This window comes from Schistocerca americana, chromosome X (genome assembly GCF_021461395.2).
Source record: "Schistocerca americana isolate TAMUIC-IGC-003095 chromosome X, iqSchAmer2.1, whole genome shotgun sequence".
NCBI classification, from domain to species: domain Eukaryota; kingdom Metazoa; phylum Arthropoda; class Insecta; order Orthoptera; family Acrididae; genus Schistocerca; species Schistocerca americana.
The window spans coordinates 712,415,404-712,429,322 of NC_060130.1; the positions used below are offsets into that span (position 1 = coordinate 712,415,404).

The 13,919-nt window shown below is 42.8% G+C and overlaps 1 protein-coding gene across 15 annotated transcripts in view; it reads left to right on the forward strand.

Annotated features, from left to right (window-relative positions):
- The window catches only part of LOC124555758 (ensconsin-like), a 410,739-nt gene that overhangs the window by 114,796 nt on the left and 282,024 nt on the right, over window positions 1–13,919 (forward strand). For 7 of the 15 annotated variants that reach the window (XM_047129780.1, XM_047129782.1, XM_047129800.1 and 4 more), the window contains exon 1: window positions 11,916–12,125. The exons of 5 other annotated variants lie outside the window; for them this stretch is intronic. In XM_047129780.1, coding sequence (XP_046985736.1) covers window positions 11,951–12,125 — 175 coding nt within the window. In that variant the 5' untranslated portion in view covers window positions 11,916–11,950. Of the gene's footprint in view, window positions 1–11,915; window positions 12,126–13,919 lie in introns of those variants that run through there. 3 more of the 15 variants (XM_047129783.1, XM_047129787.1, XM_047129788.1) reach the window with 1 other exon arrangement.

Genomic DNA, 13,919 nt, shown 5'->3' on the forward strand with positions numbered 1-13,919 from the left:
GAAATCCAATTTAAGAAATATTTTGATTATTGCACCAGTTTAGCGCAGAGCAGCAGTACTGAATGTGAGTTTGAGGACGAAGATTAAAGTAGACGTTGTTGTTGTCAGCAGGAAATGCTATCTATGAATGGAACACGTTTGTTCCCAAACAAGACATACCGTGTATACTGTAGACATTTGCGCACTTGTTAGAATATTTTCAGTGCAGTACACATACAAAGATAAATTGGGAGGGGGAGGGGAGGGAGTGAACGGAAGTTTGTAACGGGTCACCAAAGATCATGGATAGTTCATATCAGAATACTCAGAATACCTATTGACATCAACAAACTAAAAGTAGGGTAAATTAGAATGTCAGTAGTGTATGCTGCAGGCTTATAGTGCGAGTCGTTTCCGAGATTTCGTGTTTTGAAAAGTTTGCACACCGACACTTGTTCGTGCCAGTCAACCTGCGTAGTTGCGAGGTACGATGTTATGTTGGCTTACAGTGTGCTTGTGTGTTCCTCGAGGGCATTGCGACTTGCTAGTCAGTTAAGTGTGTGACAGTCCAACCAGTAGGCCATGAGTGGACGATGGGATTTACCGATACAGAAGAAGCCGACATGCTCATGGTATATGGAGATTGTAGGAAGAATGCTGTTCGTTCTTGTACTGTGTGTGCGGTAAGATATCCCAATAGACGTCAACCATCTAGGCAAATTGTTTATCAACCTCGTCAACCAGTTACGTGTCTATGTCAGTGTAACGTCTAGACGTCGTAACATAAGGAAACAAGTGACGATAGAAGAGGAGGAAATTAATACTAGCTCCCTCGCAATAGCATGATAAGGTGGCATGAGTCGGACAAGTGTCCTATGCATTCTCCATCGACGTAGGTTCAGTCCCTATCACATCTCCCCCCATTAAGAGAAGCATGGAAACGATTATGAAAATCGTGTTAACTTCTGTGCATGGATATTAAGGTAGGATACTCCAGATGTATCAAGTATGTTGTTTAATGATGAAGCCACATTTACTAATCATGGCCAGGTAAACCGCCGAAACATGCACTATTGATCTGTTGACAATCCCTCTTGGCTTCGTCTGCACTATTGATCTGTTGACAATCCCTCTTGGCTTCGTCTGGCGAAACGTCAGCGTCCATGGAGTGAACCAGTAGCTCCTAGGCCCACGGACCACTGAACGCGGACGGATATGGTAGTCTCCTAATAGACCATCTTACACAGATATTGGACGACGTTCCTCTGCAGACTAGGAGGAACCCGTGGTACCAACATGATGGCTGTCCAGTCCATAGTGCACGAAGTACAGCTTCTCTTCGCGAATTGTTTCCAAGACGTTGGATCGTACTCAGAAGACACATACCTTGGCCGTCCCGTTCCCCAGATTTAGCGCCAGTAGACTTTTTTCTGTACGCAAAGCTGAAAGACGCTGTCTACAGGGACATAACAACTACACCAGATGATATGGAACGACGTGTTACTGCAGTTTTCTCGGACATCTCCGTCGAAATGCTACCACGTGTGCAGAGTCATTCCATACCAGCCCGGATGTGTATTGCCGCTACTGATGGTCATCTTAACACAATTTGTGATGGTCAAATGTATCGTTACTAGTCAGAATCCACATAACTAGCGTATGCGCTTGTGTTGTTCTTTAACATGTGCTACTACAGGTATTGTACAAGTGTCGATGAGGGATTTGTAAAAGAATACTATATTTCGTAAACGACTCGTACTGGGATCGTGCAACAAACACCGCTGCCATTCTAATTTACCCTACTTTTAGTTTGTTAAAAAAAGCGTAAGTTTGCATAAAAAATACGCTTTCTAAGTATTATTACACACATGAAAGAAAGTTTTGCATCACCTCGGTTCCGAGAGTTCCAGAACCTGTACAGAAAATTGGAATAGAGATCGACATAAACATCATTTCCGCCCTTTTTATTGACCATGAAAACCACACATTGCATGTTGTACCACCATACAGCGAGACCTTCAGAGGTGGTGATCCAGATTGCTGTACACGCCGGTACCTCTAATATACAGAAGCACGTCCTCTTGCATTGATGCATGCCTGTGTTCGTCGTGGCATACTATCCACAAGTTCATTAAGGCACTGTTGGTCCAGATTGTCCCACTCATCAACGGCGATTCGGCGTAGATCCCTCAAAGTAGTTGGTGGATCACGTCGTCCATAAACAGCCCTTTTCGATCTATCCCAGGCATGTTCGAGAGGGTTAGTGTCTGGAGAACATGCTGACCAATGTAGTCGAGCTATGTCGTTAACGCCGGCCGGTGTGGACGAGCGGTTCTAGGCGCTACAGTCTGGAGCCGCGCGACCGCTGCGGTCGCAGGTTCGAATCCTGCCTCGGACATGGATGTGTGTGATGTCCTTAAGTTAGTTAGGTTTAAGTAGTTCTAAGTTCTAGGCGACTGATGACCTCAGCTGTTAAGTCCCATAGTGCTCAGAGCCATTTGAACCATTTGAACATTTGATGTCGTTAACCTGAAGGAAGTCATTCACAAGATGTGCACGATGGGGACGCGAATTGTCGTCCATGAAGACGAATACCTCGCCAATATGCTGCCGATATGGTTGCACTATCGGTCGGAGGATGGCATTCATGTATCGTACAGCCGTTACGGCGCCTTCCAAGACCACCAGCGGCGTACGTCGGCCCCATATAATGCCACCCCAAAACATCAGCACTCGCTGGACAGTGTGTCTAATGCGTTCAGCCTGGCCGAGTTGCTTCCAGACACGTCTCCGACGATTGTCTGCTTGAAGGCATATGCGACACTCATCGGTGATGCCAATCCTGAGCGATCCATTCGGCATGTTGTTGGGCCCATCTGTACAGCGCTGCATGGTGTCGTGGTTGCAAAGATGGACCTCGCCATGGACGTCGGGAGTTAAGTTGCGCCTCATGCAGCCTATTGCGCACAGTTTGAGTCGTAACACGACCATTATTCAACATGGTGGCGTTGCTGTCGGGGTTCCTCCGAGCCATAAACCGTAGGTAGCGGTCATCCACTGCAGTAGTAGCCCTTAGGCGGACTGAGCGAGGCATATCATCGACAGTTCCTGTCTCTATCTTCCTTCTTGAAATCCGTTCCTGGCACAAAGTAACAATGCGGACGCGATCGAACCGCGTTATTGACTGTCTAGGCATGGTTGAACTACAGATAACACGAGCCGTGTACCACCATCCTGGCGGAATCACTGGAACTGATCGGCTGTCGGACCCCCTCCGTCTAATAGGCGCTGCTGATGCATGGTTGTTTACGTCTTTGGGCGGGTTTAGTGACATCTCTGAACAGTCAAAGAGAGTGTGTCTGTGATGCAGTATCCACAGTCAACGCCTATATTCAGGAGTTCTGGGAACCGGGGTGACGCAAAACTTTTTTTGATGTGTGTATAATCTGTTGATTGACTAACAATACGAGCCCCTGACTACCAATCTATTCTGTGAAAACTGCACATCCGTAGCACCTTCCATTTCTGCAATATTTGCGGTGCACGTTTTAGGTGATTCACCCTGTATATACCACTGGAACTGCTATGTATATTTTTTTCCTCCTGATTCATTACTGTCAATTTTTACAATGCCATACTTCATGGTGGACATACAAATAAACAATAAATTTAGCGGTTGTATTGCCGGCCGGGGTGGCCGAGCGGTTCTAGGCGCTACAGTCTGGAACCGCGCGAACGCTACGGTCGCAGGTTCGAATCCTGCCTCGGGCATGGATGTGTGTGATGTCCTTAGGTTAGTTAGGTTTAAGTAGTTGTAAGTTCTAGGGAACTAATGGCCTCAGCAGTTAAGTCCCATAGTGCTCAGAACCATTTGAGCGGTTGCATTTATTATTATTCCCAAAGAATACATACTATGAAGTATTTCAGTGTTATGCTGGAAAAAAAAACATTTTGCCACCTAAAGGGTTAATAATACACTGTCTGACAAAAAAAAGTTGAAGCATTCAAAAGGGAAGGAGGAAATGAAATAAAACATCACGGATTGAGAGGTTGTTATTTCAGTGATTATAAAATCGAGTCAAATTTACAAAGAACCTGGCAGCATGAGCCCACTTATCATTATGACGTTGCACCTCTCTGGTCTGTATGCATACACTGATTCGGATGGGAAAGGGTGTTATAAAGTCGTTGAATCTTCTCCTGGGACAAGCTGGTATACAGATTTTTACTGGTCCTTTATATCCCACAGCAGCTGTATTGGAAACAGATCTGGGATCTTGTAGGGTTATGGGAGTATCTCAACATGTCGCAAACAGTTCATAGAGACACATGCCACGTGTGAACGTGTATTGTCCTGTTGAAAAATGACACCACGACATTGTCACAAAAAGTGAGACATGAGGCAAGATGTATATAACGTACCGTTGTGGCGACGCAGTTCCCTCAATCACTTAGAGCCGTGACCTGCAGTCATACCCAATGCCGTCCCAAACTATGACGCTTGGAGTAACACCGCGGTGCCTCTCCAAATCATTGGAAGAATGGGATCTCTCTCTAGGTCACCGACATACTCGCCGATAATGGTCGTGTCGTCCGTGATAGTGCAGAACCCCGAGTCATTTCTGAACACGATGCGACACAGCTCGTCAGCACTGCGTGCTTCACGGCCACCACACCTTTCCAAACGCAGCCGTTTGTGTTAAGACGCGAACGGCAGCCTACGCAGGGGACAGTAATTGCTTGGCCCGGCTGCTGTTAGTCACCGACCAGTGGTACGAGATGACACAGAATGTTGCGGGGAATCAAGTATTTGTTACCGGATTTGTGACGATTCTTCCTTGTAGTGGTCAGATGTGGTCGCCTGGAACCTTCACGATCCATGAAGTCCAAAACCAGGCCAGGGTCCATCCGGATCCTCCACAAATCTGGAAATCGTACGATTCGACGAGCTGACCAAGCGGAGACCCATAATGAAGCTCCTTTCAAACTCGGCAAGTTGCTGGTAACGCTGTATCATGGAACTGCTCGGGGTCTGCGTGCCTTCTCAGTGATCACTCAACTTCTGACGCTGTTCACATCCCTTAGAACTGCAACTATGATGTACATCTACATATACATCTACGTGATTACCCTGCTATTCACAATTACGTGCCTGGCAGAGGGTTCAGCGAACCACCTTCAATCTGTCGCCGTACCGTTCCTCTCTCGAACGGGGCGCAAGAAAAACGAGCACTTAAATTTTTCTGTGCGAGCCCTCTTATTTTATCGTTATGATCATTTCTCCCTATGTAGGTGGGTGCCAACAGAATTTTTTCGCAATCAGAGGCGAAAACTGGTGATTGAAATTTCATGAGAAGATCCCATCGTAACGAAAAACGCCTTTGTTTTAATGATTGTCACTCCAATTCACATATCATGTCTGTGACACTATCTCCCCTATTCCGCGGTAATACAAAACGAGCCGCCCTTCTTTGTACTTTTCCGATGTCATCCGTCAGTCCCATCTGATGCGGATCCCACACTGCACAGCAATACTCCAGAATAGGGCGGACAAGTGTGGTGTATGCAGTCTCTGTAGTAGACCTGTTGCACCTTCGAAGTGTTCTGCCAATGAATCGCAGTCTTTGGTTTGCTCTACCCATAACATTATCTATGTGATCGTTCCAATTTAGGTTACTTTTAATTGTAATCCCTAAGTATTTAATTGAATTTACAGCCTTCAGATTTGTATGACTTATCGCGTAATCGAAATTTAGCGGATTTCTTTTAGTACTCATATGAATAACTTGACGCTTTTATTTATTCAGGGTCAATTGCTACTTTTCGTACCACACAGATATCCTATCTAAATCATTTTGCAATTCATTTTGGTCATCTGATGACTTTACAAGGTGTAAATGACAGAATCATCTGCAAATAATGTAAGAGGGCTACTCAGATTTTCTCCTATGGTGTTAATATTGATCAGGAACAATAGAGGGCCTATAACACTTCCTTGAGGAACACCGGATATTACTTCTGTTTTACTCGATGACTTTCCGTCTATTACTACGAACTGTGATCACGCGAACATCTATCGATAACGGCACTGTGACTGTCAGTTGAGTCCGAATCTTAACAGATTATAAAGGACATACTTCGGCTGTCTCAGTAATATTAGATGGCATGTGGCAACACAAGGGAAACTGAAACGCAACGTTACATCTACATTCATGTCCTTCAGCCCACTTCATAATGTGTGATGCATTTGCCTTCAAGCAGGCTCCTCCACAGTGTCTCAACACATGGTAGTTGCAAATTACGAAAATAGACTAATGTTTGTGAAAATTCCGACAGCTCAAAGGAATAGCGTGAATAAAGCGAGGCTGGGAGGATGCGAAGAACTGGGCACGGTGTACCAGGAATTAGTGATAAGCGTTGTATGAGAGATAGTCATACAGCCGCATCAGCACTCTCACTTTTGCCAGTCAGTGAGCGAACGGCCATGGGGTTTGTCATGTCATGAGTTTTCGCCCCGGCCAGGCGTGACGCTACGGCTTTGATGTCTCTGTGAACTCAGCTGATACCAAGGAGCTATACACAGTAACGGGCAGGTACTGATACACATAATGTAAGAACAGAACAAAATCATTACTATCTTTTGCACATGACGGTAAGATTGTAAAAGAATGGACAGCTTCTTCCACAACACAGTAATTCTACTAAGGGAGCGGATCTCTCTGCGTCTACAGTTTGGCGCTGTCTAAGATGGCACTGGTGGCCAGTGTAACGATTTTCATTTTCCAGAAACTACAACCTCAACGGTTCAGGTTGCTGTGAGTGAGTGAGTGATTGCCACCACTGAAGTGCTAAGTTGGAAAAAGTAAGCTTGTGATGTTTGAGGCGTCAGTGGTTACGATCATCGAATAGACCCGTACGTATTGTTGGCAATCTGAACAGCAACTGCTACGACATCGAAGTTTTAGAGCCAGAGATAATGTGCTCCGCCAGGAAACTGTACACGACTTTTTATTGCGCGGCCACATGTGGCGAGGACTGTGCAAGCTTTCTTCGGTGAACAACGCGTACCACTGCCTCCCTGACTTAAAATTTCGCAACACATGTTGGATATAGAATTGTGAAGCTTCACGCCATACTGAATTCTCAAGCACAGTTTCTTTATTGCCATGTACATTGTTTGTGCTCCGTTTTGATATTGCAGTTTGCCTAAATATTATGTAGATATTATGCTATAATTGCCATCAATGTGTACAATGACCATATGCTCAAGAGGTCCTACAATATCTGAAATAGACACTTCCCTCTTGTAGAAGAGCAGTATATTTTAATCCTTTCCTGAACAGACTACGAAAACTGTACCAAAGAATCTAATATTTGTGGAGAATATTACCAAAGTAATTGTAACAGTAGTGCATTGTAGTACGCACATTTATTTTAATTTATGTACGGTACACAAGTGGGAATGCTGAGTCCCGTCAGGACATATTCATCGTATCCGATCGGGCTATTAACTTATTGCATTGTTAATATCAGTTTAAATGAACTAAAACAATACGAAATCCGATTATAAACATCAAAACACACAATACTGTCCTTTCATGTCAGCAGGACCCGTACTTTCTTATGGCGAAATGAATAACACAGTGGTACGACAGTCTGTCGTTTTGTGTCGTCTGTGGACACAGATACTGGACTACCACAGCCAAAGAGTTTCCTACAGAGGTGCACAAACGTTCAGACAGGATTTGATTGCGTGAATTCAACTACATGCTGTTTTGTGACTCTAGAGAGTGAATGGTCTTTTAAGTCTGCTCGGGCAGGAAAGGGTTAAGTAATGTGCTGTTAGTACTGGCAGAGTATGACGGTTACTGCTTATAAAACTCTGCTGCATGAATTGTGTAAAAGGACTAACTTTCAGTTTAAGCCGCATAAAATATTTAACGGCACTGAAGTTACAGTGCCTCACCAAAACCCATGGCAATACTAACGCAAGTTTAATAGTGCAAGGCGCTCTCTTTCAGATTTGACTGTCCTATTTGGTTCCCTACTAACTCAGTTTTGCGACACTCACCTAAGATTTTTGAACCACTACTTGCATTTTGTGGCCGGGGTAAGGTTTAATTATGAGATTATATGAAACAGTACGGGGTGAAATGGTACCCCAGCCTTTTATATCATTAGCAGTTCCTCATCTTCACGTTATATTTTAATGTGGTGTTACTGTTGTGAAATCCGACATTTCATATGGTACAAGATGTGCTACAGTAACCTTACTTAGATTTTCAGAAATTAAAAGTTATAAGCTCAACAAATTTTGCAGTTTCATTGAAATGTTGTGCTAATTGAAGGACATATATCATAGTAACTGATGAATTACTTTACATACGCTGAAGTGATGGAATTAACGTAACAATAAAAATATTGGAGTCTCAAGAAAAAGTCTACTTTAGTAGTAAGCTGTTAGATCACTTTGTTCTGTGGTCATATAAGTGTAAGAAATCATGTATCTTTACACAATATACTAATTACGAAGCGCCATTTGAAAATGTGACGTGTTTAACTCAGGGTACTCGTTCAATTCTGTAACTGATCAATATATTACTCAGGTCGGTATTTGAGCATAATTCAATCCATGCTGAATCATAGAAATGGACAGGGAATTGATGTCTTACCCTAGAATCATATCTGCTTGTGGGGCTACTTTTCGTAAGGAGATATTTATTTTGGTATATGGTCGTATATTTAAATACAAATGTTGCGACTACGACTAGGTAACAACATTATTATGATATTATTTATGTCGTAATTGTATCGAGAAAGCCATTTTAACACTTATCACACCAAGAAAAGCTTCGAGGCCCGGCATAAACGCTTCGCGTCCAATGGCGAGGACATTAAACGTTGACAGTATGAAGAGGATGTAGTGTTATACGCGTTGCTGTGCCGTGTACCTAGCACCTGCTCTGAACGTCTTTATTTGACGTTAATGACACGGTCGGTGCTGTTCTTCGGCGCCTGCGCACCGTGCTTATCTTAATGAACGTATATTGTGCAGCATGGGTGCTGCTGCGGACGGCACTCATTAAAGCTTATGACTCGGTCTTTCTATCGCGAAATTAATGAAAACGTCCCAAAAAGTAGAGCAGAACGCGGTCACTGTACCGTAATGTGTTGGCTTGTTGGCTCTGCAGTAATTACTGACGGTTACGGCGAACTTTCTTGTAGTGCTTTGGATGGCGGTAAATCGCTGCCTCTGTGGGAGACTTTCTAAAGCTGATTTTCACGTCCCTCGTTCGCCTTTTGTATTCCAAAACTGTTTTCACTTTGATTTGTCATATAATCCTCTGTAAAATCGCAATCTGCATTGGACTGTTACTTTTGTACCTGCATGAGCTGATACGACCATTGCATAGTGCTGTATAGTATTAACTTTCGTCTTTAAGAAATTTATGGCATCAGATTTAAGAAAGTTTGCATTTAAGATGCTTAAAGTAGTTATATGCAATTTACGGACGCAATGGAAATGGTGATTTTCCGGGGCTTACGAGAAACCCTTTTTTAAGATTTCGTTCTCGGTAAGTTTTACTATTGTGCATAATTTACAGCGATAGTACTTACTCGACACGTTGCATAATGCTGACTTGTTTAAGGGTATACATTGCTTATCTCAAGGTGGCGCATGGCGTAGCGTGAAATGTGACATACATGTTCTGCTGTATCTTCAACAATTGGCGAACGTTACGACTGTTCCTGCAGTTACGTTTGCTCCTGCCACTCCCCTGTTCTGTCACTGGCGTAATGAATTTTGCGATATGTTTGTCAGTGCTTGTCACTAACACCACTATTGAATGAAAATGTGTTGTAAAATCTTCGACGATATATTCTCTCTCCGACATGCACGAGATAACTTACTGGAAAGTACTTTTAGCAAAATGCATACATTTCCAATCACCTTGTATTCTATCACAATTTGTTCTTTGTGAATAAGGAAGTTCTAACAAGGCCAAAAATTAATAGACTACACACGAGATGTCTATAGTTACTAGCTTTTGCAAAAACCACTGAGCGGGATTGACCTCCTTTCTTTTTCTCCGACCCACAACTCACTGGCGTGAAATGCCTTGCAATGAACACTTTGCAACGTTAAGCGACTCTAATTTAAACCACCTGGACTCTGGTTTCCGTATCTTCGAACGGTGGCTGCTTTAGTAGAACGTCTGGCAATATTGGATACTGCGAATTTATCCCTTGCAACGCTATCCCATTTTCGCTAACTAACGCAACTAGCGCTAACTAACGCAACTAGCATTTCAGGGATACGCAATGTGTCTCATCGTACTGTTTTAGACGAAGAAAATAATATTCTGAGCATTGTTTCTTATGACTCAAGAACTTGAAGGATTTAGTTGAAGATTTAAATAATTGTTTCATTACCTCCAAGTTGACGAATTTTCCCTCTAATGCGTTTTTATTCAGTCGTACCAGTGACAGGTTTTTTATTGTCTGAGCAAATTATTCCTCATCACATTGTTACTCCTTTTTTTCTCTTTGGCAACGAAATGTGTGAAGTTTACGTTCAATTTTCAAAGCAGAAAGCCAACAGAACACTCCTCCAAATACGTATATGCTATCGAGAATATTTAAATGAAAGAGTCTTCTTATGAAGTCGTATTTCCTTTTGTTTTCTGCCTGGAAAGGGGCAAAGGACAGAGTGAGCATATTTCTGGCGTTTGGTACCTTTTCAGCGCGGGCTGTTTCCGGATATCAAACCGCCCACTAAATTGCTTCCTCCTTCGCAGTTATACTATTATTTTAATGTCAGTATTGGGATGGTGTTGCACGCTCTTTTATGCGTACGTTAGAAGAGATTCTGTTGCGAATTTCCTTGGCGGTGAGATTAATGTTGATACCAACGTCACTGGAATATGAATGAAGATAACAAAATTTTAGAGACGGCAACTGTATTCAAGAACGTGTTCACGAGTTATCCCGAAGAGAATGTGTGAAACGAGGAAGAACGTGAGCACGATGGCCAAACTTAAAATCAGAGTTGGATTTGTCCAAGTTGAGGTCTCCCATGTCAATAAGTTTAAAATATCCTCATTATGTTTCTTCCACCAACTTTTCAAAAAATCTTAGCTGCATCTCAAAGCATGTAGAGAAGCCAGTACCACACCTCTGTCTTAAATATCTGTACCTTCCGTGTTACACTACTACTCGTAGTAATCTGAAAGTGTTTCAGTATTCGCGCCGTTCATCTAGACTGAAGGAATGACTGAGTGATTTTCACCCACCATTTCTGAATTATATGGGGTTTCTTCTTGTAAGACTGCAATGAGAAAAAAGATCTAGACTTCTTTATTCTGAATTATGCAAGAAGGGCAGTTACAAAGTTTTAGTTGCAAAGTGCTGATGGTCTTCACCATTTTGCTTTGGCTCCCCTAGTGACGGGTTGCCGTGCTGTCTCGAGGATATTTCAGTGTATACCAGGAAAGCTAACAAAAAAAAAAGTAATTTTATTTTTCAGGGTGATAGTTAACATTTCAAGACTTCCCCTCGCAAATTTTTAGAATTAAATTTATTTATTGCGCAGCTGTACACGATCTAGATTTTTGTTGTTGCCAACAGTACAGATCTCGTCTCAAATCTTTTAGATGAACCCAATTAATTAATTTACTTTAGTGTCCCAGTCGGAGCCGCCTCCAAATCCTATTATTTAATTGTGAGTCATCGTTACGTGGATCAAGTGCTATACGTTGACGCGCGCTGGAGAGAAATTGTGCTCCGCATCGAGACCGAATGCAGGATCAGCGTTCTGTACCTCTCACTGTATTCGAAAAGTAGCGCTGCCTGTTCGGCTGTTGTCGGTAGCTGTCGGCTGGCGTCGGTGAGCTAGGTTCCGGGCTGGACGCCGCCGTGAGCTGGCTGCAGCGGCGAGCGGCCAGTCTGCGATAATGAGTGCCCTCGCGCCATGCTGAAGGCGGCTGCGAGGCGCAAGCCGGGCCCGCAGGAGGGCATAGACCACCTGTTCCTCCTGCCAGAGAGGGCGCTCGCCATGGACAGTGGCCGTCTGCAACAGGACTTGGCGGGGCTCGACTTCAGCGTGCGCGTGCTGCACTCGGCGCCCCAGGGTAACGTCTGGCTCTGTGAGTGTGCGCCAACATTCTCTCTGTTGACTAACACGCGATAACGAACCTTCGTGCGTCGTCTGCTCCTTTGTGCAATTTATCGTCGCGGCTCTCCGGGTGACGGTTTCATTACTGCTTGTAAGATTTATTGCGTATACATATGTACGTAATTGTTACACATAATTACGCGCTTTTCACGTATCAGTAACGGTAAAAAAACGAACAAAGTTTAAACTTGCATTATAGACGAAGCCAATTCCATAAAGCAGAAGGATGACGTTTATTGCTTCTTCGATTATTATTTGTACATTTAGGAGTTTTTGTTTTCCTAAGCTGTGAAAACGTCTCGGGATTTCTCTTTTACCCTCGTGACTGTACGCAGTTAGTACAGTTATATTTCTCATTTAAAATCTACTTATTTTACAAGGATGTAAATGCTTACATAGCAGTTACGAACGCTAAAGCGCTTCTTGTATGCCCAGCTACGAATGACAAACTTAGCAGACTGGCAAATGCGCATATGACCGTATTAGCGGTAATTTAACTTCCTTTTTAGCTCAGATGCGTAGTGCGTGACACTGAAAGTGCTAACTGTCGCCGAGATGCACAGTAGTGTTCGCAATACTAACAGCAGTCGTGTTTCACAGAACGAACAAGTAACCTTGGCAGATATAATTCTATAAAAATTGTGCAGTTAGAGGTAGTATAATAATTGACTTTTTCTATGCGCGTGCGCGAAAGAAATGAAACCAGTAAATCCAGTCTTTGCCAACACCTCTAACATAGAAACAAGATTCATATAATAATTTAAGAATGTTTGTGTGAACTGAACATGACTGTGTTGACCAAATGTCATTATCTTCTGTCACGGGAAAATATGGAGTTTCGAGCGATGATTGGCATCAGTCAAAATAAAGAAAAGAGAATATTAATATCTTATCTGTTTGGCAAAAAGTACTATACATGTCAACTTTCATAGCACACGAGTTTAAGTATGTCATGCGTGATATGTATTTGGAAAGGTGTGAGTGTATGGTTGCTATACCTTAGCTTTCGACAGGGATGCCGGATGCTTGGGAGTATTTTGCGATAGTGCACCAGTAATAGAAGCAATAAAAGGAACCGCATAAAATCAGATTCTGGATTCCTACCACGGTAAACGTCTAGTCATCTTGCGGAGGTGTTTATTTTTTTTTTTCTTTTTCGACGAAAAATTCGGGAACAATCGGAAAAAGAACAGATCTAGAGGAACTGTTTAAAACTTAACAAGCCAGTGGTATGATAAGACAACATCAAACATCTCAAATATCTATGCAGAGGTTTTTCATGCAGGCAAACGAACTGTCCTGAGAAGTTAAGAAAAGAGAACAAAGATGAAAAGAGAAACATAGTTACGCTTAAATAGAAGCGGCAGCGTACTAATCGACTGATGGTTGGGTTCTTCGATGTTTCCACAGCTTAATATTTGCTTTTAAAAAGCGGGACTATGCGTAATTTTATTCGAGTTATCCATTGAACGACAACTAACATTGTACTCAATAATAATAATAATAATAATAATAACACTGACGTTATGTTGCACAGTGAAATCAGAAAATTCTTCAATAGTTTACCTCAACGATCGTATCTCTCTCTCTTTATCCATTGATATTTGCGATATTGTAGTGTTGACACCGATCAAGTATCCCTATGTCAATGATTTACCATCCCAGATATGTACCAGGGAATTTAAGCTACGTCCTTCTAACCTCCCAACAGCAAATGATTCGTTTATTAGCGCTTTTCCAGACTCGTACCCTTTTTCCCCATACG